We start from the raw sequence: 2,311 nt of genomic DNA, 5'->3' as shown, positions 1-2,311 counted from the left end.
GGAAGAGGGCTCTGCGCCGCACCCCCAGCCCCAGCCGTGTAGCGAGCGCTTTTATAGAGGGTGGAAATTCAGCAGAGGGCGAGGGGCGGGAGGTGAGAAAAGAAAGGCAAGGGTGGGATGGAAGACCCGTGCCCACTTGTGTTACCAAATGTTTCGTTGATGCTGAAATAATTTGGTGGAAACTACTTTTCCTCTGCCATGCATTTGCTCTTCAATCTCCGGCTAGTATAATCTTCTTAAAAATCACTGCCAGCGTTAGTAAATTACGTAACGGCTCTTCAACTTGAATCGCTAAGTACCGAGACGCCAGGCCAGAGATGGGAACAGAATTGCGATTTTCAGACTCATCACTTTTGTGGAGTTGTGAGTGACTTTGAACTCCTGCAGGTAAACATGAAGTCGCAGAAATGTACGCTTTCTTTCACACATATTATCCTGTCGGGTAATCACCATAAACACACTTAATCACTAGAAAACATACACACTAAGTATACATATACACATATTCACTCTCTCCCCCACCCCCAGCCCTGTCCTGTCTCCTACGTATCAGCGAGGCACACACAGGAGATTATAAAACACTGTATTTAACTTTTCCTTAGGGGCATCCATTTTGTAATGAGCCGGTATTTCTCCTCACATCCATTTCTACAGGGTTAGGGAGTGGGAAACGACATGTAGTTTTTGAATGTAGCACTTTTCTTCTTTTCTTTCTGTTTTCCTCTCTCCTCTATTGAATGTAGGAAACCGAAATATGACCAAATCGTACAGCGAGAGTGGGCTGATGGGCGAGCCTCAGCCCCAGGGTCCTCCAAGCTGGACAGACGAATGTCTCAGTTCTCAGGACGAGGAGCACGAGGCAGACAAGAAAGAGGACGACCTCGAAGCCATGAACGCGGAAGAGGACTCACTGAGGAACGGGGGAGAGGAGGAGGACGAAGACGAGGACCTGGAAGAGGAGGAAGAAGAGGAAGAGGAGGACGATGATCAAAAGCCCAAGAGACGTGGCCCCAAAAAGAAGAAGATGACCAAGGCTCGCCTGGAGCGTTTTAAGCTGAGGCGCATGAAGGCCAACGCCCGGGAGCGGAACCGCATGCACGGGCTGAACGCGGCACTGGACAACCTGCGCAAAGTGGTGCCCTGCTACTCCAAGACGCAGAAGCTGTCCAAAATAGAGACCCTACGCTTGGCCAAGAACTACATCTGGGCTCTATCGGAGATCCTGCGTTCCGGCAAAAGCCCTGATCTGGTCTCCTTCGTGCAGACGCTCTGCAAGGGCTTATCCCAGCCCACTACCAACCTGGTTGCAGGCTGTCTGCAGCTCAATCCCCGGACTTTTTTGCCTGAGCAGAACCAGGACATGCCCCCGCATCTGCCTACAGCCAGCGCTTCCTTCCCGGTGCACCCCTATTCCTACCAGTCTCCGGGTCTGCCCAGCCCGCCCTACGGTACCATGGACAGCTCCCACGTCTTCCACGTCAAGCCGCCGCCGCACGCCTACAGCGCTGCGCTAGAGCCCTTTTTTGAAAGCCCCCTGACTGATTGCACCAGCCCTTCCTTTGATGGACCCCTCAGCCCGCCGCTCAGCATCAATGGCAACTTCTCTTTCAAACACGAACCGTCCGCCGAGTTTGAGAAAAATTATGCCTTTACCATGCACTATCCTGCAGCGACCCTGGCAGGGGCCCAAAGCCACGGATCAATCTTCTCGGGCGCCGCTGCCCCTCGTTGTGAGATCCCTATAGACAATATTATGTCCTTTGATAGCCATTCACATCATGAGCGAGTCATGAGTGCCCAGCTCAATGCCATCTTTCACGATTAGAGGCACATCAGTTTCACCATCCCTGGGAAACGAGCCCACTGTGCTTACAGTGACTGTGGTGTTTACAAAAGGCAGCCCTTTGGGTACTACTGCTGCAAAGTGCAAATACTCCAAGCTTCAAGTGATATATGTATTTATTGTCGTTACTGCCTTTGGAAGAAACAGGGGATCAAAGTTCCTGTTCACCTTATGTATTATTTTCTATAGCTCTTCTATTTTAAAAAAATAATACAGTGAAGTAAAAAAAAAATGCACCACAAATTTGGTGTAGCTGTATTCAGATCATATTAATTATCTGATCGGGATAACAAAATCACAAGCAATAATTAGGATCTATGCAATTTTTAAACTAGTAATGGGCCAATTAAAATATATATAAATATATATTTTTCAACCAGCATTTTACTACTTGTTACCTTTCCCATGCTGAATTATTTTGTTGTGATTTTGTACAGAATTTTTAATGACTTTTTATAATGTGGATTT

General features: G+C 48.1%; 1 protein-coding gene across 1 annotated transcript; it reads left to right on the top strand.

The window, feature by feature from the left end:
• Positions 1–754: 754 nt before the first annotated feature.
• Positions 755–1,825, top strand: NEUROD1 (neuronal differentiation 1). The gene has a single exon (XM_058548648.1). The coding sequence runs from the start codon at positions 755–757 to the stop codon at positions 1,823–1,825; it is 1,071 nt and encodes a 356-aa protein (XP_058404631.1).
• The last annotated feature ends 486 nt before the right edge of the window (positions 1,826–2,311 follow it).

Source organism: Diceros bicornis, chromosome 10 (assembly GCF_020826845.1).
Source record: "Diceros bicornis minor isolate mBicDic1 chromosome 10, mDicBic1.mat.cur, whole genome shotgun sequence".
In the NCBI taxonomy this organism is placed as follows: domain Eukaryota; kingdom Metazoa; phylum Chordata; class Mammalia; order Perissodactyla; family Rhinocerotidae; genus Diceros; species Diceros bicornis.
Note: the sequence above shows the minus strand (reverse complement) of the source record. Positions and strands in the feature narration are given on the sequence as shown.

What these genes read in the sequence shown, in the direction of transcription:
- NEUROD1 (XM_058548648.1), top strand. Translation starts at nt 755, where the DNA reads ATGACCAAATCGTACAGCGAGAGTGGGCTGATGGGCGAGCCTCAGCCC.